Here is a 27,348-nt window from a genome sequence, read left to right as displayed (position 1 = left end):
TAAATACCAGTGCAAGGACACCAATGCTGAGCACACTCCCTACATAGCCTCATATTGAGGTCTCTGGGCTGGAGTTTTAGTGCCTGCTCTTATCCTTATCTCTTAAGCCAAAGCAACCCTTATGACCCTAAATTCTCAAGAGCTTACCACTGAGGCTTTTATAGATTTAACACCCAATACAGTGCCAACTCTGGAAAGGCACACTGGTTTTTGTTTTTTTTTCTTTTAGACAGGGTCTTGCTGTCATCCAGGCTACAGTACAGTAGATGGATCATAGCTCAATTCAACCTTGATCTCCTGGGCTGAAGTCATCCTCCTGCCTGACCCTCCCCAGTAGCTATGGCTACAAGTGTGCACTACCATGCCCAGCTAAGTTGATTTTTATTCTATAGAGACGGGGTCTTGCTATGTTGCCCAGGCTGGTCTTAAACTCCTGGTCTCAAGGGATCCTCCCACTTTGGCCTCTTAAAGTGCTAGGATTACAGATGTGAGCCACTGCGCCTGGCCAGGCATACTGTTCTTTGATGAAGGTTTGGTAACAGCAAAGTCCATGAAGTGGACAGGCTCTGGAGAAATACCGTCTTGGGTCAAATCCCTACTCCACCATTAATTAGCTTTGTGATCTTAAACAAGTTACTTGGCTGGGTGCAGTGGCTCATGCCTGTAATCTCAGCACTTTGGGAGGCTCCAGTTGAAGACTAGAGCTCAGATTGCCTCCATGAAAGTTAGAAGGGAGAGGCCTGGGCACAGTGGCTCAAGCCTGCAATCCCAGCACTTTGGGAGGCCGAGGTGGATGGCTCACAAGGTCAGGAGTTTGACACCAGCCTAGCCAACATGGTGAAACCCCGTCTTCTACTAAAGATACAAAAAATTAGCTGGGCATGGTGGCACACGCCTGTAGTCTCAGCTACTCAGGAGGCTGAAGCAGGAGAATTGCTTGAATCTGGGAGGCAGAGGTTGCAGTGAACTGAGATAGCGCCACTACACTCCAGGCTGGTAACAGAGCAAGACTCTGTCTCAAAAAAACAAAACAAAAAAAACAAAACAAAACAAAAATTAAAATTAGAAAAAAAAATACAAAAATTATCCAGGTGTGGTGGCAGATGCCTGTAGTCCCAGCTACTCGGGAAGCTGAGGTGAGAGGATTGTTTGAGCGTGGGAGGTGGAAGTTGCAGTCAGCTGAGATCGTACGACTGCACTCCAGCCATGGCAACAAGTGAGACCCTGTCTCAAAAAATAAAATAAAATAAAAAAGAGTTAATCCCTCTGTTCCTCAATTTCTTTATCTTCATAAAGAAATGCACATAATAATGAATACCTGTCTTACAGACTTGTGGTGAAAATTAAATTAGTGTGTGTGTGTATATATATGAGTTTAGAGATAGTCTTGTATGCAGTAAGCACCTGACAAATGTTAGCTACTATTGTTATTCCCAAAAATAACATGAATCAAATCATATAGTCCCTATACAATGAGATGATATTATAAGGAAGCAGTGGGCTTATATTAGGCCAGGCGCAGTGGCTCACGCCTGTAATCCCAGCACTTTGAGAGGCTGAGGCAGGTGGATCACGAGGTCAGGAGTTAGAGACCAGCCTGACCAACATGGTGAAACCTCATCTCTACTAAAAATACAAAAATTAGCCAGGCGTGCTGGCACATGCCTGTAATCCCAGCTACTTGGGAGGCTGAGGCAGGAGAATCTCTTGAACCCGGGAGGCGGAGGTTTCAGTGAGCTGAGATTGCACCACTGCACTCCAGCCTGGTGACAGAGAGAGACTCCGTCTCAAGAAAAACAAAATAAAATAAAATAAAAAATACCAAAAAATGTTGACTTTGACGAAAATACAATTTTCCATAAGGAAGATAATTAAGCCCTAGTTTTTTGTTTTGCAACTCAGAATTTCCACTTAAGACTACTGACATGTGGGCACATGTGCATCAATCTCTATCCATGTTGGGACTTGGTTCTACCCTTCTGGGGAGAATTATCAGGAAATGACCCACTAGGGTAGGCAGTGAGTTAAGGACTTCTCCTCACACTTTGAAGAGGTGCTTCAAGCAGTTTTCTCTTCTGGCTACTAGGAATTCCTATAGGGGCATGTGTGTGGGTGGGGCGGAGGAGCAGCATCTTTCCTTTGGCCATATCCACCTAATGTAGCAGCAGCTTTTCTCTTTCCCCTAGACCTTTTGGGCTCTGAGTTCAAGGGATTAGGCAGAAGGTCACAGAGGCAGCTTCCTTTTTGACAGACAGGCCGTAGCTAGGAGTGGAAGCTACAGACTTCAGCAGGATGGCTTGGAGAATACAGCAGTGCCCTCTGCTGTGAAGCATGCATGTGACACTCTAGGGCAAGAGCATGTGCAAACCTTGCCAAACAAAAAAATTAAAAGCCAGTTCAGCCACTCAGGCATGTGCTTGGGCCGCCCTATGGCTACAATCCCCCTTCCCTCCCACTCACTTTTAAAAAGTGTCTCTGTTCCACAGCCTGGGAAGAGGGTATGTTTGTCTCTATTCTATCTCAGCCTAGGCTGTAGAGGGCTTTGTCCTATTCAGTCCTGGGCTATCAGTCCTACTAGGTTAACACCAGAGAATGACAATGTTCAGTCAATTCTACTGCCACCCAAGACCAAGTAGGGCCACACCTTACTGCAGATAAAGTCCCATTCATATTAAAAAGGTCCAAGAAAGGAAACCCTGGCATACTGAATAATACAGTTTAAAAATCTTCCTGAAGTCTAATGGATCTTGCTTTGTTTTATTCCTATCTTCATATATCACAAATCTCTACTTCCAACCATCCTAAATCCTAAAGCTTGTCTTTGTGAGATGTGAAATGGAGTGGAGAAAAGACTTAAAAGTCAAAACCCCCCGAGGCTCTACTTTTTTTTTTTTTTTTTTTGAGACAGAGTCTCGCTTTGTCACCCAGGCTGGAGTGCAGTGGCGCAATCTTGTTCACTGCAACATCTGCCTCCCAAGTTCAAGTGATTCTCCTGCCTCAGTCTCCCGAGTAGCTGGGATTACAGGCAGCCACCACCATGCCTGGCGAATTTTTGTATTTTTAGTAGAGACGGGGTTTTGCCATGTTAGCCAGGGTGGTCTTGAACTCCCGACCTCAGGTGTTCCGCCAGGCTCAGCCTCCCAAAGTGCTGGGATTACAGGTGTGAGCCACCGCCAAGATGGAACCTTTGAGCCCAACTGAGATCTGTCATTTGCCTTAGAGAATGTCTAGATACCACATGCTGCTGAGTCTGTGGTGCACTTTTAGTAACTCATGCCATGGAATGATCTAGGAAAGGAAAGCCTAGGACATTGCTGAAGAAAACTGTTTGAAAGGCTTACCTTAATTCCAGAGCATCGGTTCACTTTTTGAGATGGAGTCTTACTCTGTTGCCCAGGCTAGAGTGCAGTGGATTTTGGCTCACTGCAACCTCCACCTCCCGAGTTCAAGCAATTCTCCTGCCTCAGCCACCCTAGTAGCTGGGATTACAGGTGTGTGCCTCCATGCCTGGCTAATTTTTGTACTTTTTTTTTTTAGTAGAGATGGGTTTTCACCATGTTGGTCAGGCTGGTCTCGAACTTCTGACCTCAAGTGATCTGCCCACTTTGGCCTCCCAAAGTGCTGGGATTACCAGAGCACTGGTTTTTAAGCCTTAGCATGTATTAGAATCAACTGAAAAGGGAGATTTTTAAAACCCAGTTTTCTGAACCCTAACCTCAGAAGTTCTGATTTAAGAGGTCTGAGGTGAGGCCTGAACATCTGTATTTCTTTTTTTTTTTTTTCTTTTTTTTTTAGAGACGGAGTCTTGCTCTGTCGCCCAGGCTGGAGTGCAGTGGTGCGATCTTGGCTCACTGCAAGCTCCGCCTCCTGGGTTTACGCCATTCTCCCACCTCAGCCTCCTGAGTAGCTGGGACTGCAGGCACCCACTACCACGCCCGGCTAATTTTTTTTTTTTGTATTTTTAGTGGAGATGGGGTTTCACCATGTTAGCCAGGATGGTCTCGATCTCCTGACCTCGTGATCTGCCTGTCTCGGCCTCCCAAAGTGCTGGGATTACAGGCGTGAGCCACCACACCCGGCTGAACATCTGTATTTCAAACAAGTTCAGATGATGTTGACGATCTAGGGTCCAAACTTTGAGAATTACTGGTTTTTTGTTTTGTTTTTGTTTTCTGAGACAGAGTCTCTGTTGCCCAGGTTGGAGTGCAGTGGCACGATCTCATTGCAACCTTTACCTCCTGAGTTCAAGCGATTCTCCTGCGTCAGTTTCCTGAGTAGCTGGGACTACAGGAGCATGCCACCATGCTGGCTAATTTTTGTATTTTTAGTAGAGATGGGGTCTCATCATGTTGGCGAGGTTGGCCTCGAACTCCTGACCTCAAGTGATCCACCCACCTCGGTCTCCCAGAGTGCCAGGATTACAGATGTAAGCCACGGCCTAAGAATTGCTGGTTTAGAGAAAAGCATGTTGGCCTCAGCTGTGAATAAAGATAATATGTCTGAAGTAGTCTAACTTGGTGATCTCCTCTGTAGACAGATCTTCTAGGAGCAGGCTAGGCTCACAATCACATCTCTCATTCTGTAGTGTTTATTTTTCCAATTTTAAAATAGAGGGGGAAACAAAGAAGGAAAATACAAAGAAAGAGGGTGGACAACTCTCTTGCATCCACCCAACATGAATTGGGAAGAGGAATGCCAGAGTTCCCTGAACCAACAAAAATCTCTCTGCAACTCAAACCTGCCTTATAGAGCCACTCCAGGACTACAACACCAGCTTTCAGCTCTGCTGAAACCTAATCCATTCCCAGGCCTGTATACAAGTTGGCAGCCTGGTGGTTTGCAGAGACATCTTTTAATAATCTTGGGTTTGGCCATCCAGAAGGCCTCTTTCTGCTCAGGGTTTCTGCAATGTCTTTTGGTGACTCGTTAGCAGCCAGTGGTTGGAATGCTGTCACGGGCTCACATCCTTCACCAGAAGGGCAATCTGCTCCCGCAGCTGCCGCTCCCCTTCCCGCACTTTGCTCTGGCTTCGACACCTCAGCAACTCAGCCTTGTGGTCCTGATGATGCATAGGGCAGTAGCTCTGTGGTTCACAGAGCTCCTGAAAGGTAAGGAACAGAGTAAGGGATTCTCTAGACTCCTGAACTCTACCTACGAAGGATAATAGAGATGCTGCTGCTGGCAGTGGCCAAGGAGGAGCAGCAGTTTCTTCTCTGAGGGCTTTGCAGGCCCTGGGAGTTGCATGCTAAAGTTGGCTCCCCACACGCCCCATCCTTTACCAAATATTCTGGAAAGAAGTCTCTGTAGCCGCCTTTAAGGATATATAGCTCTGGGTAGTACAATGCAGGATACTGGTTCAGAGACCTGTCCTCTTCACGCAGAGAGCGGCACCTTTAGAGAGAACCCAGAGATGGGTGGGGTGGAAAGAAACAAGGTCAGGATCCCAGGGGTCATTCACTGGGGAGGGAGAAGAGGAATAGACTATTGCCAACCTCAAAAAGGACCTTCCAATCTCACTGTGTTTGCAAAAAAAGGTCCAAGTAGCACCACCCTTCCTCCTTTCCTCCACTGCGGCCTCATTCTCAGTCCCTTTTCCTTTACTGTTTTATACTTTTCAATTGTAGAAACATCTTCCTTCAACCTCCCTAACATTCTTCAAACTGTAGAATCCAGTCAGTCTCTGTCTGAACTGGTGTGGGAAGTCCAACTCAAAATCCATTTCCATTACCCGCCAGACCCCATTTAGACACTCACATTCGGGGGGCCCTCTCTGAGGAGAATTCACAGTGGAACACGATGATTATTCTCTTCTGGGTGTCCAAAGGGACAATGGGCTTCTTCAGAAAGAAGCTAAACAGTTCTTCCTGACTATACAAGTTTAAGGCTCCCTGTAGAAAAAGAATTTTTAGTATTTCCTCAGGGGCTTATAGACAGTGCCAATACTTAGAAATGACTGAGACACCAACCTGGGATAATTTGGACCAGAAAAGCTGGACTATCAGCACCTTTAGGGCAGGGGTCTAAGTATATCTCTGTATATACCCTGAACGCCTGGCATAGAGCTTGGTATGTAGTAGATGGTCAATAAATGTTCATAGAACTGAACTATTGGAAGTATAGGGATCACTGCGAGGAATGTTCATGAATAGTAAGTATTTGCAAAGTTCTTCAGTCCTTGGATTCACGTTTTTATTTCTAGGTAGGACCCCTTGGCTCCTACAGAAAAGAGGGAGATAGATCTAGGAAGGAAAGGGAAAGTAAGCTGCTTAAGGTATACAGAATTAAAACAATGAGGACCTCAGCCTTGATGTGCTTCAAATATGTAATCTTTGTCCTGATTCTAGAGTTCATAGGCCCCTTTCTTTGTCCACAGACCCTTCTCAATAAAGAGCTATCTCCAGTCCTCCCCTACTAATGGCAACAATGTCGTCTCACCTGGATGTGTCCTCCCAGGTACTCATATGGATAGCGACAATCAATGACATAAAACTTCTCAATCAGACCCTGGAACTTCCCCGACAGTAAGGCAGCCACCTGGACAGAAACAATGACTGAATATTCTGCTCACTACAACTCTGAGTGAGAGAAGAGTCAATGACACAGTTCCTTACAAGCACACTCCTGTTATGTCCACTGTATGTCCAGCCTCCAAAGTTATCTCATATTTGGCATGTGGCAATGATTCAGCCCCACCCCACAAAAGAGAACAAAACAGGAAGTGGCCCTTTTAGAGAACCAAAATAGCTGGCCCTGCCAAGATATCAAGGAAATCCATATTCAGGCTATCCATCTGGGGACAGACATGGCTGGAAGCAGCCTCTCAGGAGACACCCAAGGACTTCTGCAGCGGCAGAGGCAGCAGCTAGAGATCTCGAAATTGCAGGAAGAAATGCAAAATGGTTCCTTACCCGCCATCAAAAAGGAAGAAAGTAAGCCTTTCAGGAAAGGATATGGAAGGGAAAGGTTGATACCTAGAGGAAGGAAGAAACTGAAGCTACTTGAAGCTACTTGAGTGTAAATTGGTTCAGCCTTTCTGGAGGGAACTTTGTAAATACATATACAAATAAATGTAATTACACTTTGACTCAGCAATTTCTAACATCTTAAGTAAACAGGAAAAGTACACAAAGATGTAGGCACAATTATATTCATCTCAGCATTGTTTTATATTATCAAAATATTAGAAATAACTTCAATATTCAATAATGGGGTTTGGTAAAATAAATTGTACATGTCAGTAGAACAGAGCAGCATTACATAGCCATTAAAATGATAATATAGATACCTTATTATTGATACAGAAAGATGTCTATAATGTCTTACTAAGCAAACTGCAATACTATACGCTCATCATGATCCTTTTTTTTTTTTTTGAGATGGAGTTTCGCTCTTGTTGCCCAGGCTGAAGTGCAATGGTGAGATTTCAGCTCACCGCAACCTCTGCCTCCTGGGTTCAAGCAATTCTCCTGCCTCGGCCTCCTAAGTAGCTGGGATTACAGGCACACACTACCACATCCAGCTGATTTTATATTTTTAGTAGAGACAGAGTTTCTCCAGCCTTGAACTCCCAACCTCAGGTGATTCACCTGCCTCGGCCTTCCAAGTGCTGGGATTACAGGCGTGAGCCACTGTGCCCGGCCCATGATCCTATTTCTATAAAACATATGCTAGAATAAAATCTGGGGCTGGGCACGGTTGCTCACACCTGTAATCCCAGCACTTTGGGAGCCTGAGGAGAGTGGATCACCTCACACCTGTAATCCCAGCACTTTGGGAGCCTGAGGAGAGTGGATCACCTGAGGACAGGAGTTTGAAATCAGCCTGACCAACAGAGAAAAACCCTGTCTCTACTAAAAATACAAAAATTAGGTGTGATGGCGGGCACCTGTAATCTCAGCTACTTGGGAGGTGGAGGCAGGAGAATCACCTCTGGGAGGCAGAGGTTATAGTAAGTTAAGATTGTGCCATTGCACTCCAGCCTGGGCAACAAGAGTGAAACTCCATGTCAAAATAAAATAAATAAAATAAAATAAAATAAAATAAAAATCTGGAAGGCCATAGGAAAATATTACTAGTGGTTGTCTCTGGTGATGAGATTGTGGGTATGGTGACCAAACAATTTTTGTACAAACTGGGAGACTTTTGAGAATGAAAGCAAACACTATTAATAATTATCCTCACTAACAGATGTCAATGGGATTGCAAAATGTAAACGAGGGTGCATGGTCACCCTAATTGAGACCATTTTTTGTGTGTGATTTTGTATTTTCCTTTCTTTTTTTTTTTTTTTTTGAGATGGAGTCTCGCTCTGTCGCCCAGGCTGCAGTGCAGTGGCGTGATCTCAGCTCACTGCAAGCTCCGCCTCCCAGGTTCACACCATTCTCCTGCCTTAGCCTCCTGAGTAGCTGGGACTACAGATGCCTGCCACCACGCCCGGCTAATTTTGTGTGTTTTTAGTAGAGACAGGATTTCACTGTGTTAGCCAGGATGGTCTCGACCTCCTGATCTCGTGATCCGACTGCCTCAGCCTCCCAAAGTGCTGGGATTACAGGCGTGAGCCACCTCACCCAGCCCTTTGTATTTTCCTTTCTTTCTCCCTTTTTTCTTAAATAATAATTATTTTTTGAGACAGAGCCTCACTGTGTCGCCCAGGCTGGAGTACAGTGGCATGATCTCCGCTCACTGTAACCTCCCCAAGTGGGGTTCAAGCAATTCTTGTGCCTCAGCCTCCCAAGTAGCTGGGATTACAGGCACACACTACCACTCCTGGCTAATTTTTTTGTATTTGTATTAGAGATGGGGTTTCGTCATGTTGGCCAGGGTGGTCTCCAACTCCCGGCCTCAAGTGCCTGAGATCTGCCTGCCTCGGCCTCCCAAAATGCTAGGATTACAGGCGTGAGCCACCATGCTTGACCCCTCCCTTTTTCCTTTTTACAACAACTATATATCATTTGTTTAAACTAAAAAGGAAGGAGAGAGAAGAATGTGGAAAAAGGAGTCCTTTAATATAGCTTCAGTTGAATAAGGAGCCTATGTGAGTGAACACAGTAAAAGAAATACAAATGGAAACGGGGATTTTAGGGACAGAACAGACCAGATGGTAACTTATGTAACTAGTTACCATCTCCAGAAATCTGCTTACTGTTTCTGGGTTGACATACTTCAGATCTTGGTGTTTCCCCGACACGGTTGGCAGCACACATACCTAGAAATACACAAGAGCTGAAATAAAAGCGAGTATTCCACACCCAAGTTTGAGATCAAAGACCCTTATTTTGTCCTTCTTTCCAAGTGACCCTTAAAACCCCAGAGGCCTTAAAAAAAATCAATGTTTCTATAAAGTGCATATACATCAAGTCCATTTCTAAGAACTGATCCTAAAGAACAAATCAAGGATGTGTACGAAGTTTTAGATTTCTCTACAAATATATTCATCTTGGTATCATTCATAAGAAAAAATTGTAAAACTAAATATCTTACAAGAAGGGATTTATGAAGAAATTATGAGCAGCCAAAAAAAAAAAAAAAAAATGAACTAATATGGAGCTATTAAAATGAAATGGGCTGGGCATGGTGGCTCATGCCTGTAACCTCAGTGCTTTGGGAAGCCAAGGAGAGAGGGAATTTCTTGAGGCCAGGAGCTCGAGGCTGAAGTGAGCTATGATCATGCCAATGTACTCCAGCCTGGGTAACAGAGCGAGACCTTGAATCTTAAAAGAAAGAAAGAATGAAGCATAACTGCTTAGTAATAGGAAAAAAGGTACTTCTGATATAATTATTAAATAAGAGGAAAAACTCAACAGATAACAAAACAATATAAACTATTTTTGTAGAAAAGCAAAAACTGTATTTGTATATGTGTTTGTGAAAATACAGAAAAAAAATCTGTAAGAATATATACCTTCTGCAATTACACAGAGAGTAGGGGGAAAAAAAGAATATATACTAAGCAATATTACCCTGGTTAATAAAGTCTGGGATAAATTTCTTCATTTTCTACTTTTTCTGTAACAACCAAGTATTATTTACATAATTTTAAAATATGTTTTTAAACAGAAAAAAGGTAAAAAGTCTCACACTTTCCCCTGTGTTCTGGATCTTCCCAGAAGAATAAGAAATATTTTCTTTCTGGAAAGGCTTAGGGCCTGGATCTACCACTACAGTACTGTCAGGTTATCAAAGAGTATTTGGTGAAGATGCATATTTACACCAGGCATTCTCTGCAAACAGAGAAGATTCAGATCCAAATGACTCACTGAAATACAGGATGGGTGTAGCCAAACTCACCTTGGAAAAATCACCAATCAGGTGCCCCTGGTTAGAATCTTCCTCCAGCATCTGAGTGATATTAATGTCACACAGAGAGACTGTCTTCTTTAAATGTAAGCCCTGAAGATGACAAGATTCCCACCCCACACCCAATCCGCATGTTAAAGGTTTAAAAACCAGTGGATGGCCGGGCGCGGTGGCTTAAGTCTGTAATCCCAGCACTTTGGGAGGCCGAGACGGGTGGATCACGAGGTCAAGAGATCGAGACCATCCTGGCTAACACGGTGAAACCCCGTCTCTACTAAAAAAATACAAAAAACTAGCCGGGCGAGGTGGCAGGCGCCTGTAGTCCCAGCTATTAGGGAGGCTGAGGCAGGAGAATGGCGTAAACCCGGAAGGTGGAGCTTGCAGTGAGCTGAGATCCGGCCACTACGCTCCAGCCTGGGCGACAGAGCGAGACTCCGTCTCAAAAAAAAAAAAAAAAAAAAAAAAAAACAGTGGATGGAGTGGGTCATGGTGGCGCACATCTGTAATCCTAGCTACCTGGAAGGCTGAGGTAGGAGGATCGCTTGAGCCCAAGAGGCCAAGGCTGTAGCGAGCTACGATCACACCACTGCACTCTAGCCTGGGAGACAGACTGAGACCCCATTTTATTTAATTATGATTTTTAATAATAAATAAATATTGAGTTTGCAGTGAGTTGAGATCATGCCACTCCACTCCAGCCTGGGTGACAGAGTGAGACCCCATCTCAGGGGAAAATAAATAAATAAGTAAGTTGATTTTATAAAATATCCAAATATATTTAGAATTTTAATTTTTCTTTTATTACAGATGGGGGTCAAGCTATGTTGACCAGGCTGGTCTTGAACTTCTGGCCTTAAGTGATACCCCCATCTATTTAGAATTTTTAAAAGTTGGGGAGGGTAAAGGACAGAGGCTAAGTTTTTCAGAAGTTGCTTTCCACAAAACCAATCTGCTATATGATGTTGTTTCTGTCAGACCGCATGTAAAACAGCAGTGAAATATCCATACCAAAGTTCCCTTGTATTCATTCAGATCTTAAGAAAAAGGATTGGAAGATAGTATGAAGACAACATTTCTTTTTTTTTTTTTTTTTTTTGAGACGGAGTCTTGCTCTGTCGCCCAGGCTGGAGTGCAGTGGCGCAGTCTTGGCTCACTACAACCTCCGCCTCCCGGGTTCAAGTGATTCTTCTGCCTCAGCCTCCCTAGTAGCCAGGACTACAGGCACATGCTGCCACGCCCAGCTGAGTTTTTGTATTTTAGTAGAGACGGGGTTTCACCGTGTTACCCAGTCTGGTCTTAAACTCCTGAGCTCAGGCAATCCGCCGCCTCGGCCTCCCAAAGTGCTAGGATTATAGGCGTGAGCCACTGTGCCCAGCCGATGACAACATTTCTAAGAGTACAATATAGATATACTTTATATATCTATGTTATACAAATATTTTATGTATATATATTTCACATGTGGATACAGATGTAGAAAAGACAGAAAGATGGAAAGAACAAAGAGGAAAAAGTAAAAGTAAAGAAGAAGACAAAAAAGGCATAATAAAACAATCCTCATACCAGAAAAGCAGAGACATGAGAGAAGATGAATAAGATTTCCATCTTAAAAAGTTCTTACCTTCCTGAGTTTTCCTTGGCCAGAAAAATACTTTTTTTTAACTTTGTCTGGTATCGTGTTGTCCTTGAATTTTTCCACCTGCTTCAGTCTTGGCCTATTCAAGTTCTCTGGCATCGAGGGGGAGCGATATAGGCAGCTTCTGTTCACTGATGCCTGTTTGGGAATATTAAACCCCTTAGTTCTTATGCCTCCAAGTGTGTCTGCAGACCTGCAGCATCAACATATCCTGGGAGCTTCTTTGAAATGCAGATTTCCAGATGTGAGGCCACACCCCAAACCTACTGAATTAAAATCTGCATTTTAACAAGATGCCCAGGTGATTCCTCAAGTTTGAGAAGCCCTGGGTAGGCAACCTGTCTTCACAGGCCTATTAACATCTTTCTACCTGGACTGCATGATATTCCATCTCCATGGACGTCTTAACTAGCCAAACCAAATTCTGCTGCTGACTGTCTTAGATGCACTAGTTCTTCTAACAGAAAGCAAACATAAGTTCAGTCCCTCCAGTTATGTGACAAAATAATAATAAGAAGAAGAAGTCCATTTTGTCTCTGGGATCCTAGGATATTGACAATCAGGATTTAAGGACCTCAACAAACCTAAAGATGAAAAGCCAAGAAGAAAAATAGCAAAAGAAGCATCATGCAAGAAAAAAGGACACACTAAAATCAAATAGCATGATGACCATTATAGGATGGATACTATGAAACCCATCAGGGAAAAAAAATGGCTCAAATGTCATGAAGAACTAGCCTTGAGAATTGCTTACACAGGAACAGACTAAAGTATAAGAAGATGGACTGTTGTTTATTTGAAAGGCATGGTTTGGGTGCTATATTCAGAGTCAAGAGGGTCTTATCAAATGACCTCTGATAACACCTTCCAATTAATCCACAATTCTATCCTGTTGCCACATACTTTGAGATCTCTACCTCTCACCTAGAGAACAGGCAAAAGCTCCTTCTCTAAACACTTATCGTACTACCTGTTATGGACTGATTTAGGATGGGCGGCTATACAATAAGAGAGCCATAACTGGAAGGCAGTTTGATGATCAATGGTTTCTGGAAGAAGAAAATAAGAATAACAACATTTTGCTTTATGACAACTATGGATATTATGATTTTATCACACACATGGTCCTATCTCTTGCTCATGGTACCAGCTGATGGTACAGTCCACATTATACGTACCAATATTCTATACCTTTCCCCTCAGACTCCTTCCAAACATTGCCCTATGTCCCCATCCACCCTACCCCTCAGTCACTGATGACTGGACCATATTGCTGGTTGAACACATCTATTTAGTGGTCTAGAATAAGGAAAAATAATCTAGGCCAATCAGGTTCCCTCTCTTGGTAGCCTAACTTGGAAGATGGAAAAAAAATTAGGCAGTAGCAGGAGCCAAAGCCCAAAAGGAAGAAGCCAAGAGATACAGTCAAAGTCACAAAGCCAGTGATGCATGAATGGATCAACCAAAGGTAGGGGAGGAAAGGAGATGTGGTGAGGCACTGAGGAGTTGGGTGCCTGGTCTCCATGACAGACACGACTTCATATAACTTCAACTTTCCCCTGAGAAGGCAGGGAAAAGCTAGATGAGGTTTTCAGAAGGGACTTCTCCAGAACACACCATAATAATTATGCTAAGAGCCATATTATTAAGAGTTTGGAATTAATTAGCTAATTGAAACTTATCTTTTTTGTTGTTGTTGAGGTAGGGTCTCACTCTGTCACCCTGGTTGGAGTGCAGTGGCACAATCTTAGCTCACTGCAACCTCTGCCTCTCAGGCTGAAGTGATCCTCCCAACTCAGCCTCCTGAGTAACTGGGACTACAGGTGTGCATCACCATCCCCAGCTAATTTCTGTACTTTTTGTAGAGACGGGGTGTTACCATGCTGCCCAGGCTGGTCTCGAACTCCTGGGCTTAAGTGATCCATCTGCCTCAGCCTCCCAAAGTGCTGGGTTTACAGGCATGAGCCACCACGCCTGGTCTGTATCCATTTTTAAGCATTGTATCTAATACATTTTTGCCCAACTCAAGGTCACAAAAATTGTCCCCTGTTTTCTTTGGAATTTTTTTTTTTTTTTAATTGAGACGGAGTCTCGCTCTGTCACCCAGGCTGGAGTGCAGTGGCCCGATCTCAGCTCACTGCAAGCTCCGCCTCCCAGGTTTACGCCATTCCCCTGCCTCAGCCTCCCAAGTAGCTGGGACTACAGGCGCCCGCCACCTCGCCCGGCTAGTTTTTTTTTTTTTTTAGTAGAGACGGGGTTTCACCGTGTTAGCCAGGATGGTCTCGATCTCCTGACCTCGTGATCCGCCCGTCTTGGCCTCCCAAAGTGCTGGGATTACAGGCTTGAGCCACCGCGCCCGGCCTTTTTTTTTTTTTTTTTTTTTTGAGACAGAGTCTTACTCTGTCGCCCAGGCTGGGGTGCAGTGGCATGATCTCAGTTCACTGCAACCTCTGCCTCCCAGGTTCAAGTGATTCTCCTTGCCTCAGCCTCCTGACTAGCTGGCATTACAGGTGCCGGCCACCATGCTTGGCTAATTTTTTTTTTTTTTTTTGTGAGATGGAGTCTACCTCTGTCGCCCAGGCTGGAGTGCAGTGGCACGATCTTGGCTCACTGCAACTTTCACCTCCCAGGTTTCAGCGATTCTCCTGCCTCAGCCTCCTGAGTAGCTGGGATCACAGGCACCCGCCACCACGCCCAGCTAATTTTTCTATTTTTAGTAGAGACGGGGTTTCACTGTGTTGGCCAGGCTGGTCTCGAACTCCTGACCTCGTGATCCACCCACCTTGGACTCCCAAAGTGCTGGGATTACAAGTGTGAGCCACCATGCCCAACCACTCAGCTAAATTTTTTTTTTTTTTTGAGACAGAGTCTTGCTCTGTCACTCAGGCTGGAGTGCAGTGGCGCGATCTCGGCTCACTGCAAGCTCTGCCTCCTGGGTTCACGCCATTCTCCTGGCTCAGCCTCCCAAGTAGCTGGGACTACAGGCGCCATGCCCAGCTAATTTTTTGTATTTTTAGTAGAGATGGGGTTTCACCATCTTAGCCACAATGGTCTCAATCTCCAGACCTCATGATCTGCCCGCCTCGGCCCTCCAAAGTGCTGGGATTACAGGCATGAGCCACTGCGCCTGGTTCCGCTCAGCTAATTTTCTTTTTTTCTTTTCTTTTTTTTTTTTTTTTTGAGACGGAGTCTCGCTCTGTCGCCCGGGCTAGAGTGCAGTGGCCGGATCTCAGCTCACTGCAAGCTCCACCTCCCGGGTTTACGCCATTCTCCTGCCTCAGCCTCCGAGTAGCTGGGACTACAGGTGCCCGCCACCTCGCCCAGCTAGTTTTTTGTAGTTTTTAGTAGAGACGGGGTTTCACCGTGTTAGCCAGGATGGTCTCGATCTCCTGACCTCGTGATCCGCCCGTCTCGGCCTCCCAAAGTGCTGGGATTACAGGCTTGAGCCACCACGCCCGGCCAGCTAATTTTCATATATTTAGTAGAGATGGGGTTTCACCATGTTGATCAGGCTGGTCTCGAACTCCTGACCTCAGGTGATCCACCGGCCTCGACCTCCCAAAGTGCTGGGATTTACAGGCATGAGCTACCGTGCCAGGCCTTTCTTCGGATGGTTTATGGTTTACAGTTTTAGATTTGGAGCTATGACCCATTTTGTGTTAATTTTAATATATGATGTAGAGCATGGGTTAAAGAACTTTTATCTTTTAACATATGGATTTCCAATTGCTCCCGCACAATTTGTTAAAAAGACTATGCTTTCTCCATTTGATTATTTTTTATCTTGGCTGAATTACCAATTACATATATGCATATATCTATTTCTCAAATCACTATTCTCTTGTGCCAATGTTTTAGGTTTCTAGTAGCTATTATAGGGATAATTAAGGTGATTAACATCTTCATATAGTCCAAGGACAAGATTTCAAAAATAAATGACAGCAGAAAACTACTTTCACAAATAGAAACAGCTACTTCAGTGGCCGGGCTTGGTAGCTCACACCTGTAATACCAGCACTTTGAGAGGCCAAGGTGATTCCGAATCGCTTGAGTCCAGTAGTTCAAAACCAGCTTGGGCAACATGGTGAAACCTTGTCGCTACAAAAAAAAAACAATTAGCCAGATGTGGTAGCGTGCGCCTGTAGTCCCAGCTACTTGGGAGGCTGAAGTGGAAGGATCAATCGAGCCCAGGAGGTCGAGGCTGCAGTGAGCTGTGATCGTGCCATTGCATTCCAGCCTGGGTGATAGTGTGAAACCCTGTCTTTTCTTTTTTTTTTTTTTTGAGACAGAGTCTTGCTCTGTTGCCCAGGCTGGAGTGCAGTGGCCAGATCTCAGCTCACTGCAAGCTCTGCCTCCCGGGTTCACGCCATTCTCCTGCCTCAGCCTCCCGAGTAGCTGGGACTACAGGCGCCCGCCACCTCGCCTGGCTAGTTTTTTTTGTATTTTTTAGTAGAGACGGGGTTTCACCGTGTTAGCCAGGATGGTCTCGATCTCCTGACCTTGTGATCCACCCGTCTCGGCCTCCCAAAGTGCTGGGATTACAGGGTTGAGCCACCACGCCCGGCCGAAACCCTGTCTTTTCTAAAAAAGAGCAAGGTACTTCTTGCCTACACACTTATATGAAAATAAATGTCAACTGATTGCAAAGAATGTAAGTGCTAGGTCATGGAGAGATGATGAAGATGGTACTTTAGTTCTGTCTAGCTAGTTGGAAGTTTCCCAGTTCCCAGAAGCTGGTGTGGGAAGATCCCAGGATCATCTGGCTTAGACAGCATTCAATATCTACCCATTTTCAATCTTTAAGGAATTACTAGAGCGTTTCCAAATATGGGAGTTTTTAAACACTGAGAAAGCCAAAAAGAAGGGAGGGAAACTTACTAGATTCAACTTGCAGATTCTATTAAAAGACTTGATTGAATAATTATTATTTTATAAACTATGATAAACTGGCCTACACATTCTTGAGTACACGTAAGCCAGTCCAGCTTCTGTCTGCACCACTCTTCTGCTCTTGTCAAGGCTATCAACAGCCTTCATGTTTCAGCATCTGACAGTCACTTCTCCAGCCATATTATCTTTCTGAACCTCACATCAGCTTCCATTAAGTTGGCTACTCCATTTTTGTTGGCTTCAATGGCACCTCCTACTCTTTTAGTTATTTTTATTTATTTGTTTGTTTATTTTTGAGATGGAGTCTCCCTCTGGAACCCAGGATGGAGTGCAGTGGCATGATCTCAGCTCACTGCAACCTCCACTTCCTGAGTTCAAGCAATTCCCCTGCCTCAGCCTCTCAAGTAGTTGGGATTACAGGCGTGCACCACCACCCCCAGCTAATTTTTGTATTTTTATTTATTTTTTTGAGACAGAGTCTGGCTCTGTTGCCCAGTCTAGAGCTCTATGGTGTGATCTCAGCTCACTGCAACCTCCGCTTGCCTGGTTCAAGTGATTCTGTCTCAGCCTCCTGAGTAGCTGGGATCACAAACATGCACCATCATGCCTGGCTAATTTTGCATTTTTATCTTATTATTATTATTATTATTGAGACAGTCTTGCTCTGTCGCCCAGGCTGGAGTGCAGTGGCACGATATCGGCTCACTGCAAGCTCCGCCTCCTGGGTTCACACCATTCTCCTGCCTCAGCCTCCGGAGTAGCTGGGACTACAGGTGCCCGCCACCATGCCCAGCTAATTTTATTGTATTTTTAGTAGAGATGGGGTTTCACCGTGTTAGCCAGGATGGTCTTGATCTCCTGACTTCATGATTCGCCCGCCTCAGCCTCCCAAAGTGCTGGGATTACAGGCATGAGCCACTGCATCAGGCCATTATTATTTTTTAATTTTGTATTTTTAGTAGAGACGGGATTCACCGTGTTGACCAAGCTGGTCTCAAACTCCTGACCTCAAGTGATCTGCCCACCTCGGCCTCCCAAAGTGCTAGGATTACAGGCATGAGCCACTGCACCCGGCCTAGTTCTTTATTTCTAGTACAGGCAGTCCCTACACTAGAAGAACCATGATGCTTCTACCTCTGTGCCCTCTCCTCTGCTCCTTGTCAATTTTCTTTGTTAGGCCTCCTTACCTATCAAACCTGTAATAGATGCTGGATTCATCAGGGCTAGGCCCTGGCCCTTTTCTCTTTTATCTCTTCTCTCTAGCCATAAGTAATTTCTTCTATCTACGAATTTAAAATTTCACTCTAAGCTAATGATTCCCCAATTTTTCTATCTTAATCAAGTCCTCTGCTCTGACTTCCGAACTTCCAAATTCACATATGGAAGCTTGATACGTTTTGAGTACCTACTAGGTGACGTAGCAATGAACAAAAGAGTAAAAGAGACAATTAGACTAATAAATATACTCCGTACTTTTTCACATAGTGATAAATAGCATAAATCAAAACAAAGAAGGATGAAAAGAAAAACACAGGGGTTGGGAAGTCTGTCAGGAAAGGTCCTTATAAGACATATGTACATGTACTGAAATGAGGAAGAAAATCATGGATTATCTTGGGGAGGAAAGTTCTAGGATGATGGAACAACAAATGCAATGGCCCTGGGTGAGAATAACAAGGCAGCCAGTGAGAGAGCCCATTTAGTATGGTACCTTTTTTTTTTGTTTCTTGAGACAGGGTCTCACTCTCTCATCCAGGCTGGAGTGCAGTGGCATGATCACAGCTCACTGCAACCTCCACACCCCAGGCTCAAGTGATCCTCCCACCTCAGCCTCCCAAGTAGCTGGAACTACAGGCTTGCACCACCACACCTTGCGTTTTTTTTTGTTTGTTTGTTTTTAGAGACAAGGTCTCTCTTTGTTGCCCAGGCTGGTAGTGAACTCCTGGGCTTCAATGTCCTCTTGCCTTAGCCTCCCAAAGTGCTGGGATTACAGGTGTGAGCCACCACACCCAGTGATACCATTTTTAGAAACCTCAAAAACTCATTTAAATAATACTATAAACCAACCAGACCTAAAAGACACCTAGAGAACACTCTACCCAACAACAGTAGAATACACATTCTTCTCCAGCACACATTGCACATTCTCACAACAGACCATATGCTGGAACATAAAATAAGCCTCACCAGGTGCAATGGCTCACGCCTATAATCCTAGCACTTTGGGAGGCTTGAGGCGGGCAGATCATGACGTCAAGAAATCGAGAGCATCCTGGCCAACATGGTGAAACCCTGTCTCTACTAAAAATACAAAAATTAGCTGGGCCTGGTGGCACATGCCTGTAGTCCCAGTTACTCAGGAGGCTGAGGCAGGAGAATTGCTTGAACCTGGGAGGTGGACGTTGCAGTGATCTTAGATCGTGCCACTGCACTCCAGCCTGGTGACAGAGTGAGACTCCATTTCAAAAATAAAATAAAATAAGCCTCAATAAATTTAAAAGGATTGAAATGACACAAACTATGTTCTCTGACTACAATAGAATAACATTAGAAATCAGTTAACAGAAAAAATCTGGAAAATTCACAAATTTATGAACATTAAATAGGCCAGGCATGGTGGCTCACATCTGTAATCCCAGCACTTTGGGAGGCTTGAGGCGGGCAGATCATGACGTCAAGAAATCGAGAGCATCCTGGCCAACATGGTGAAACCCTGTCTCTACTAAAAATACAAAAATTAGCTGGGCCTGGTGGCACATGCCTGTAGTCCCAGTTACTCAGGAGGCTGAGGCAGGAGAATTGCTTGAACCTGGGAGGTGGACGTTGCAGTGATCTTAGATCGTGCCACTGCACTCCAGCCTGGTGACAGAGTGAGACTCCATTTCAAAAATAAAATAAAATAAGCCTCAATAAATTTAAAAGGATTGAAATGACACAAACTATGTTCTCTGACTACAATAGAATAACATTAGAAATCAGTTAACAGAAAAAATCTGGAAAATTCACAAATTTATGAACATTAAATAGGCCAGGCATGGTGGCTCACATCTGTAATCCCAGCACTTTGGGAGGCTTGAGGCGGGCAGATCATGACGTCAAGAAATCGAGAGCATCCTGGCCAACATGGTGAAACCCTGTCTCTACTAAAAATACAAAAATTAGCTGGGCCTGGTGGCACATGCCTGTAGTCCCAGTTACTCAGGAGGCTGAGGCAGGAGAATTGCTTGAACCTGGGAGGTGGACGTTGCAGTGATCTTAGATCGTGCCACTGCACTCCAGCCTGGTGACAGAGTGAGACTCCATTTCAAAAATAAAATAAAATAAGCCTCAATAAATTTAAAAGGATTGAAATGACACAAACTATGTTCTCTGACTACAATAGATAACATTAGAAATCAGTTAACAGAAAAAATCTGGAAAATTCACAAATTTATGAACATTAAATAGGCCAGGCATGGTGGCTCACATCTGTAATCCCAGCACTTTGGGAGGCTGAGGTGGATGGATCACCTGAGGTCAGGAGTTCAAGACCAGCCTGGCCATCATGGTGAAACCCCATCTCTACTAAAAATACAAAACTTAGCCAGGCGTGGTGGTGGGCGCCTGTAGTCCCAGCTACTCGGGAGGCTGAGGCAGGAGAATCGCCTGAACCTGGGAGGTGCAGGTTGCAGTGAGCCAAGATCACACTACTGCACTCCAGCCTAGGTTACAGAGGGAGACTCTGTCTGGGAAAAAAAAAAAAAAGGGCCGGCCGTGGTGGCTCATGCCTGTAATTCCAGCACTTTGGGAGACTGAGGCAGGTGGATCACTTAAGGTCAGGAGTTTGAGACCAGCCTGGCCAATATAGCGAAACCCGTCTCTACTAAAAATACAAAAATTACCTGGGCATGGTAGTGTACGCCTGTAATCCCAGCTACTTGGGAGGCTGAGGCAGGAGAATTGCTTGAACCCAGGGGGCAGAGGTTGCAGTAAGCCAAGAGCATGCCACTGCCCTCCAGCCTGGGGGACAGAGCAAGACTCTGCCTCAAAAAAAAAAAAAAAAAAGAAAGAAAGAAAGAAAAGAAAAAGAAAATTAACACACTTGTTAATAACCAATGGGTCAATGAAGAAATCATAGGAAAATCAGAAAATACTTTGAGATGAATTAAAATGAAGATACAACACACCAAAGCTTATAGGATGCAGCTAAAATAATGCTTAGAGAAAAATTTATAGTTATAAATGCCTGTAACAAAAAAGAAGATCTCAAATCAATTACCTAAACTCCCACCTAAGAGGAAACTAAACCCAAAGCAAGCAGAAGGAAGGAAATAAAAAAGATTAGAGCAGAACTTAAGAGAATAGAGAAACAACAGAACCAAAAGTTGGTTCTTTGAAAAGATCAGCAAAAATTGAGAAACTTTTTAGTTAGCCTAAACAATTAAAAAAAAAAGTCTCAAGTTACCAAAATCAGGAATGGAAAGTGGGACGTTACTACCAACCTTACAGAAATAAAAAGGATCATGAGGAAATATTAATGAATAACTAACTGTGTGCCAACAAATGAGACCACTTAGATGAAATGGACTAATTCCTAACAAGACAAAAACTACTGAAACTAGCCAGGTGCAGTGGCGTGCACCTGTAGTCTTAGCTTCTCAGGAGGCTGAGGTAGAAGGATTGCTGGAGCACACAGGAGTTCAAGGTGACATAGTGAGGCACCGCCCCAACTCTAATTAACAAAACAAAAGACTTAAACCATGACCAGGTAGGATGTATCTCAGAAATGCAAGGTTGATTTAACATCTGAAAATCAGCCACCGTACCCCACTGTATCAATAAAATAAAGGACAAAAACCATATGATTACTCATCTCTGCACGTTGGGAGGCTGAGACAGGTGGGTTGCTTGAGCTCAGAAGTCTAAGACCAGCCTGGGCAACATGGTAAAACCCTGTCTCTACAAAAAAATACAAAAATTAGCTGGGTACGATGGTGCATGCCTGTAGTCCCAGCTACTTGGGAGGCTGAGGCAGGAGAATTGTTTGTGCTCAGGAGGTTGAGGCTGCAGTGAGCTGTGATTGTGCCACTGCAGTCCGTTCTGGGCAACAGAGTGACACCCTATCTCAAAAAAAAAAAAAAAGTGATAGATTAATAGACAGAAAATTAATAAGTATATAGATGTGTTCAACAATATAAATCAACCAGACCTACTTGACATGTATAGAATGTTCTATTCAATAGCAGACTATACATTTTCTGAGTTACACTAAACATTTACCAAGATGTTCTGGGACATATCCTGGACCATAAAAACCAATCTCAATGTGCCTAAAAGGATTTAAGTCATATAAAATATATTCTTGACAATCAAATTAAGTTAGAAATCAATAACAGAAAGATCCTCAAATATTAGGTCCTCAAAAAGTCCTCAAATATTTGCAAATAACTAAATAACAAGCTTCTAAGTAACCCCTACATCAAAAAAGAAACCAAAAAAGGAAATTGGAAAGTATTTTGAACTGAATAAAACTGAAAATGCAACGTATCAAAATTTGTGAGATGCAGCTAAAGCACTAAATATCCTTATTTAAAAAGGTCTCAAATCAATGACCTTAGCTTCAACCTTAACAAACTAAAAAATGAAGATCAAATTAAACTCAAAGTATCCAAAGATTAGAGTGTAAAATCAATGGAATAGAAAACAGAAAAACAATGGAGAAAGTCAATGAAACCAAAAGATGATTTTTTTTAAAAGATCAGTATTGATAAATCTCCACCCAGACTTATCAGGAATAAGACAGAGGGCACATATAACCAATATGAGGAAAGACAGACATCACTATGGATTCTACAGACACTAAAAAGCTAATAAGAAAAACATTTTTTTTTTTTTTTGAGATGGAGTTTCGCTCTGTCGCCCAGGCTGCAGGCTGGAATACAGTGGCGCGATCTCCGCTCACTACAAGCACTGCAAGCTCCGCCTCCCGGGTTCACAGCATTCTCCTACCTCAGTCTCCCCAGCAGCTAGGACTACAGGCGCCTGCCACCACGCCCAGCTAAATTTTTGTATTTTTAGTAGAGACGGGGTTTCACTGTGTTAGCCAGGATGGTCTCGATCTCCTGACCTCGTGATCCACCCGCCTCGGCCTCCCAAAGTGCTGGGATTACAGGCGTGAGCCACTGGGCCCGGCCAGGAAGTATTTTTAACAACTTTATGCCACTATATTTGACAACCTAATTAAAATGGGCAAATTCCTTCAAAGACACAAACTACCAAACTCAAAAAGAAATGGATAACTTGAGTAGTTCATATCTATAAAGTAAGTTGAATTTGTTAAAAATATTCCCACAAAGAAAACTCTAGGCCCAGGTGGCTTTACTGGTGAATCGTGCCAAACATCTAAAAGAGAAATAAAACCAATTCTATATAAATTCTTCCAGAAAATTGAAAAAAAGAGGGAATTATTTGCAAATCATTTAATGATGCTAGCATTACACTGATACCAATACCAAAACACTACCATGAAAAGCCAAAACACTGAAGATGACTATCTCTCATGAACACAGAGGTACACACACACACACACACACACACACACACATTTTTTTTTTTTGTGATGGAGTCTTGCTCTGTTGCCCAGGCTGGAGTGCAGTGGTGCTATCTCAGCTCACTGCAACCTCCACCTCCTGGGTTCAAGCGTTTCTCCGGCCTCAGCATCCCAAGTAGCTGGAATTACAGGTGTGCGCCACCACAACCGGCTAATTTTTGTATTTTTGGTACTGATAGGGTCTCACCATGTTGGCTAAGCTAGCCTCGAACTCCTGACCTCAGGTGATCCACCTGCCTTGGCCTCCCAAAGTGCTGGGATTACAGGTGTGAGCCACTGTGTGTGGCCTTTTTGTTGAGATAGAGTCTCACCCTGCCTCCCAGGATGGAGTGCAGTGGCACAATCTCAGCTCACCGCAACCTCTGCCTCCCTGATTCAAGCAATTCTCCTGCCTCAGCCTCTTGAGTAGCCGGTACTATAGGTGTACACCACCATGCCTGGCTAGTTTTTGTATTTTTTTGTAGAGACGGGGTTCCACCATGTTGGCCAGGCTGGTCTCGATCTCCTGACCTCGAGTGACCCACCTGCCTCAGCCTCCCACAGTGCTGGGATTATAGGCGTAAGCCACAGTGCTCGGCTGATGTACAAATTATCAACAAAATATTAGCAATGAAATCCAACAATATATAAGAAGGATCATATGTCACAACCAAGTGAGGTTATCACAGGAATGCAAGGTTGTTTAACATTCAAAAATGTAGGCCAGGCACAGTGGCTCATGCCTGTAATCCCAGCACTTTGGGAGGCCGAGGCGGGCAGATCACCTAAGGTCGGGAGTTTGAGACCAGCCTGACCAACATAGAGAAACCTGTCCCTACTAAAGATACAAAATTAGCAAGGAATGGTGACGCATACCTGTAATCCCAGCTACTTGGGAGGCTGAGGCAGGAGAATCCCTTGAACCCAAGAGGCAGAGGTTGCGGTGAGCCGAGATTGCGCCATTGCACTCCAGCCTGAGCAACAAGAGTGAAACTCTGTTTCAAAAAAAAAAAGTAATTTATCATATTAACAGATTAAAAAAAAAAAACTCACTTGCTTATCTCAACAGATACAGAGAAAAGGGCTGGGTAGGGTAGCTTATGCCTGTAATCCCAGCACTTTGGGAGGCTGAGGCAGGGGGGTTGCCTGAGCCCAGGAGTTTAAGACCAGCCTGGACAAAATGGTGAGACCCCCATTTCTATTGGGAAAAAGAAAAAAAAAAAAAAGAATTAGCCAGGGGTGATGGTGCTTGCCTGTAGTCCCAGCTACTTGGGGAGGCATAGGCAAGAGGATCTCTTGAGTCCAGGAGTTTGAGGATGCGGTGAGCTGTGATTGTGCCACTGCACTCCAGCCTGAGAAAGAGAGTGAGACCGCATCTCTTTAAAAACAAAAGCAAAAAAAACCCTGTTCCTGCTAAAATCTCCCAGCAAACTAGGAATAGAAGGGAACTTCCTCAACCTGATGATGGGCTTCTCAAGAAATGTATAGCTAACATCACACTCAATGTATAAAAAGCTGAATGCTTTTCTCCTAAGGTCAGGTATAAGGCAAGGGGTTCTAAGTAATTTTTAAGATTACAAAGGAGTCCTAAGACCAAAACATTTCAGAACTATTATTCTAGGAGAAGGAAAATTGATAATATAGGAGAGGGGAGATACTGCAGTAGTACACACGAGGAGATGCTTCCGTCTGACTCGGTTTTTGCAGACTTTACAAATGCCTACAAGGCACTACACAATCTATCCTCCTGCTAACTCCTCTCTGCCCTCATTTCCTACCCCTCTCCACTTGCTCCTTCCACTTCAGCCACACTGGCCTTCTTGCTGTCCCATGAACACGCCAAGCATACTCACCTCAGGGGCATTGCACTTGCTTTGCCTTCTGCTGGGAATGACTCATTCCTCCTGACATCTGCTTGTTTGGCTTCCTCGCTCTTTCAGATGTCTGCTCAAATGTCACTCTCAAAGAAGTCTCCTCTGACCTATGCAACCTATCAAAAATAATAACTCTCACCCTGCCCCCCTCCAATCCAGGGACTCCCTATAGTCTCCTTCTGCTTTTTCACCATAGTATTTTTATCATCTGCAATATTACAAATGTATTTGTCTGTCTGTTTCCTTATGATTAGAATGTAAGCTCTGTAAGAGCAGGACTTTGTTGCATTAACTACTGTGTCTCTGGCATTAGTGAGTGAATGAATGAATGAACAGGACACAGTGTGAAGGGAGGGCTTTAGATAGGATCAGGGACACTTCATGCTCTGTGGCAAGAGCAACTGCAGATTATATAGGTATAAAAGGAGAGTGGTTGCTGTATCTGGTGAGAAAAGAAGGCAGTTTTCTTCTGATAGCATCTGTTTTCTCTTCACAATGAAACACTTCAAACTGCATATGACTAAAGTCATCCTTGATCTCATCCTTCCTTCACAGCCTGCATCCAACCCTCCAAGTCCTGTTGATTCTGTATCCAAAATATATATATCTATGTATCTTTTCACTTTTTAATTTTTTTTGAGACAGGGTCTTGCTCTGTCGCCCAGGCTGGAGAGCAGTGGTGTGATCACGGTTCACTGCAGCCTCAAACCCCTGGGCTTAAGCCATTCTCCCACCTCAGCCTCCTGAGTAGCTGGGACTACAGGCATACACACCATGCCTGGCTAATTTTTTTTTCTTTGTAGAGACATGTTGCTGAGGCAGGCAGGCAAAATATATTTTGAATGCATCCATTTCTCTGTCTCCATAGCCAACACCTTAGTTCAGGCTACCACCAACTCTAGCTGGGACTAACGCAACAGGTTCCTACTCTTACCTGCTTCCAACTCTTTTTTTTTTTTTTTTCTTGAGGCAGGGTCTCCCTTTGTTGCCCAGGCTAGAGTGCAGTGGCACGATCATGGCTCACTGTAGCCTTGACCTCCTGGGCTCAAGCAATCCTACCGCCTCTGCCTCCCTAGTGGCTGGGCTGGGACTACAGGCATGCGCCACCACATGCAACTAACATTTTTTTATTTTGAGTAGAGATGAGGTTTCACTATGTTGCTCAGACTGGTCTCAAACTCCTGAGCTCAAGCAACTCTCCTGCCTCAGCCTCTCAGAGTGACAGGATTACAGGTGAGCCAAGCCACCCGCTGACTTCCAACTCTTAATCCCTTCTAATCTGTTCCCCATCCATCAACAAGAGTGGTCTTCACAAAACAAATCAGATCATATTATTCCCCTGCCTAAAGCCCTCCCTTCAGTAGCAACTCATTGTACTTAGAATAAAATCCAAATACTCACCATAGCCTAAAGGCCCTGCATGATCTACCTCCTAACTAATTATTCTTTCCCAGCTCACATAACACTCCTCTCATTCACACTGACTTCTCAGTTCCTCCAACATGTGAAGACCTTTTCCACCTGGGGCCTCTGAACCTGCAAGATTCCTTCTTCATGAAATGCTCCTGCCTCTACTCTTGTCCTGTATGGTTCCTTCACAATTAGAGTGGCCCCAACTTCATTGTGTAAAACTTTCCCAGTTTTAGCAATGGAAGCCCTATATCCTAGAACATTCTAGTCCCAGGCAAACTGGGAGAGTTCATCACCCAATTCTTAACCAAATATCTCCCACTTGTGGAGGTCTTCCCTCATTATTCTCCATTTAAAGATTTCCTTCTATTAGTCTCTATTTCAGACCCCATTTTGTTTCCATCATTATACTTGGACTATTTGCAATTACTAAATTATTATTATTATTAGAGATGGGGTCTTGCTGTGTCACCCAGGCTGGATTGCCCAGGCATGATCATAGCTCTCTGTAGCCTTGAACTGCTGGACTCAAACAGTCCTCCCACCTCAGCCTCTGGAGTAGCTGGGACTACAGGTGCACACCACCACGACTGGCTAATTTTTATTTTTTGTAGTGATGGCGGCTTACTATTTGCCTAGGTTGGTCTCAAACTTGTCACCTCAAACTAACCTCC

At 44.1% G+C, this 27,348-nt stretch overlaps 1 protein-coding gene across 4 annotated transcripts in view; it reads right to left on the bottom strand.

Annotated features, from left to right (window-relative positions):
• Nucleotides 1-4,572: 4,572 nt before the first annotated feature.
• CDC25C (cell division cycle 25C) overlaps nt 4,573-27,348 on the bottom strand; it is a 58,119-nt gene continuing 35,343 nt past the window's right edge. For all 4 annotated transcript variants that reach the window (XM_033181094.1, XM_033181091.1, XM_033181093.1 and 1 more), the window contains 7 exons: nt 11,918-12,070; nt 10,288-10,389; nt 9,143-9,205; nt 6,436-6,534; nt 5,755-5,888; nt 5,280-5,391; nt 4,573-5,101 (listed from right to left, as the gene is read on the bottom strand). In XM_033181094.1, coding sequence (XP_033036985.1) covers nt 4,952-5,101; nt 5,280-5,391; nt 5,755-5,888; nt 6,436-6,534; nt 9,143-9,205; nt 10,288-10,389; nt 11,918-12,070 — 813 coding nt within the window. In that variant the 3' untranslated portion in view covers nt 4,573-4,951. The remainder of the gene's footprint in view (nt 5,102-5,279; nt 5,392-5,754; nt 5,889-6,435; nt 6,535-9,142; nt 9,206-10,287; nt 10,390-11,917; nt 12,071-27,348) is intronic.

Source organism: Trachypithecus francoisi, unplaced genomic scaffold (genome assembly GCF_009764315.1).
Source record: "Trachypithecus francoisi isolate TF-2019V2 unplaced genomic scaffold, Tfra_2.0 Lachesis_group2, whole genome shotgun sequence".
Classification (NCBI taxonomy): Eukaryota; Metazoa; Chordata; class Mammalia; order Primates; family Cercopithecidae; genus Trachypithecus; species Trachypithecus francoisi.
The sequence above is the reverse complement of the archived record's forward strand: the minus strand, read 5'-3'. Positions and strand labels throughout refer to the sequence as shown.